Source organism: Medicago truncatula, chromosome 2 (assembly GCF_003473485.1).
Source record: "Medicago truncatula cultivar Jemalong A17 chromosome 2, MtrunA17r5.0-ANR, whole genome shotgun sequence".
NCBI lineage: Eukaryota > Viridiplantae > Streptophyta > Magnoliopsida > Fabales > Fabaceae > Medicago > Medicago truncatula.
In genome coordinates this window covers 34,434,987-34,436,098 of record NC_053043.1, presented here as the reverse complement: position 1 = coordinate 34,436,098, position 1,112 = coordinate 34,434,987, and the positions used below count along the sequence as shown (strand labels likewise).

Here is a 1,112-nt window from a genome sequence, read left to right as displayed (position 1 = left end):
TTGCATGCAATGGGAAGAAGAGAAAATGAAAGGGGAAAAGAAAGAAAAGGGTACGATTGTGAGAGAAGGAGGGAAGAAAAGAAAATGAAAGGGTGTTAAGTGGGGGAAAGGGTGTGGGACCCACGGGCTGTTCAGATTCTTTGACGGGCGTCACGAAGGGTGACGGTCTAATCGTCAAACAGAGTAACGGGCGTCACCGAAAATGACCAGCAGACCGTTGGAATTCATGACGGTCGTCACAAACGATGACGGTCAACCCGTCGTTGACTTTGGAAAAACGCTAAACCTCATTCAAACGATTGAAACTTATTGAACTAAAAACAAGCTGGAAGAAAAAGAGAAAAACAATGGGTTGCCTCCCATGCAGCGCTTCGTTTTATGTCGGTAGCTCGACAGTTCAGAGTGGCAACATTCAAGGAGGACACATAACAAGAGTAGCGACATGTCCTACTTTCGCTGCTGGATGGTAGTGTTTTAATCTTTGGCCATTCACTAGGAATTTACCAGTGGATTCGCTCCAGACCTCAATGGCACCTGATTGATTTACTTTAGTGACTTCAAATGGTCCACTCCATCGAGAGCGAAGCTTTCCAGGAAACAGCCTTAGCCTAGAATTAAACAGCAACACTACCTCACCTTCATTAAATTCACGTCTTATAATGCGTCTGTCATGCCATTTCTTTGTTCGTTCTTTATAGATCAAGGCATTTTCATACGCATCGAGCCGCAATTCCTCTAACTCATGAAGATCCAGCATCCTTTTCTCCCCAGCTTCGCTATGATTCATGTTTAGGGCTTTGATGGCCCAATAAGCTTTATGCTAGAGCTCAACCGGGAGATGGCACGATTTTCCATAAACGAGCTTGAAAGGAGTAGTGCCAATGGGTGTTTTAAAGGCGGTCCGATAAGCCCATAATGCATCGTTCAGCTTCAAGGACCGGTCCTTTCTTGAGACAGAGACAGTTTTCTCTAGGATTTGCTTAATTTCTCGATTAGAGATTTCTGCCTGCCCAGTCGTTTGGGGGTGATAGGGAGTAACTGCTCTGTGACGTACCCCGTACTTTGTTAGGAGATTCTTAAATATTTGAGAAATAAAATGAGATCCTCCGTCA

At 44.6% G+C, this 1,112-nt stretch overlaps 1 protein-coding gene across 1 annotated transcript; it reads right to left on the bottom strand.

Annotated features, from left to right (window-relative positions):
* Positions 1-412: 412 nt before the first annotated feature.
* On the bottom strand, positions 413-787 carry LOC120578387 (uncharacterized). The gene has a single exon (XM_039831074.1). It carries the CDS (start codon positions 785-787, stop codon positions 413-415), a length of 375 nt encoding a protein of 124 aa, XP_039687008.1.
* Between the last annotated feature and the right edge of the window lie 325 nt (positions 788-1,112).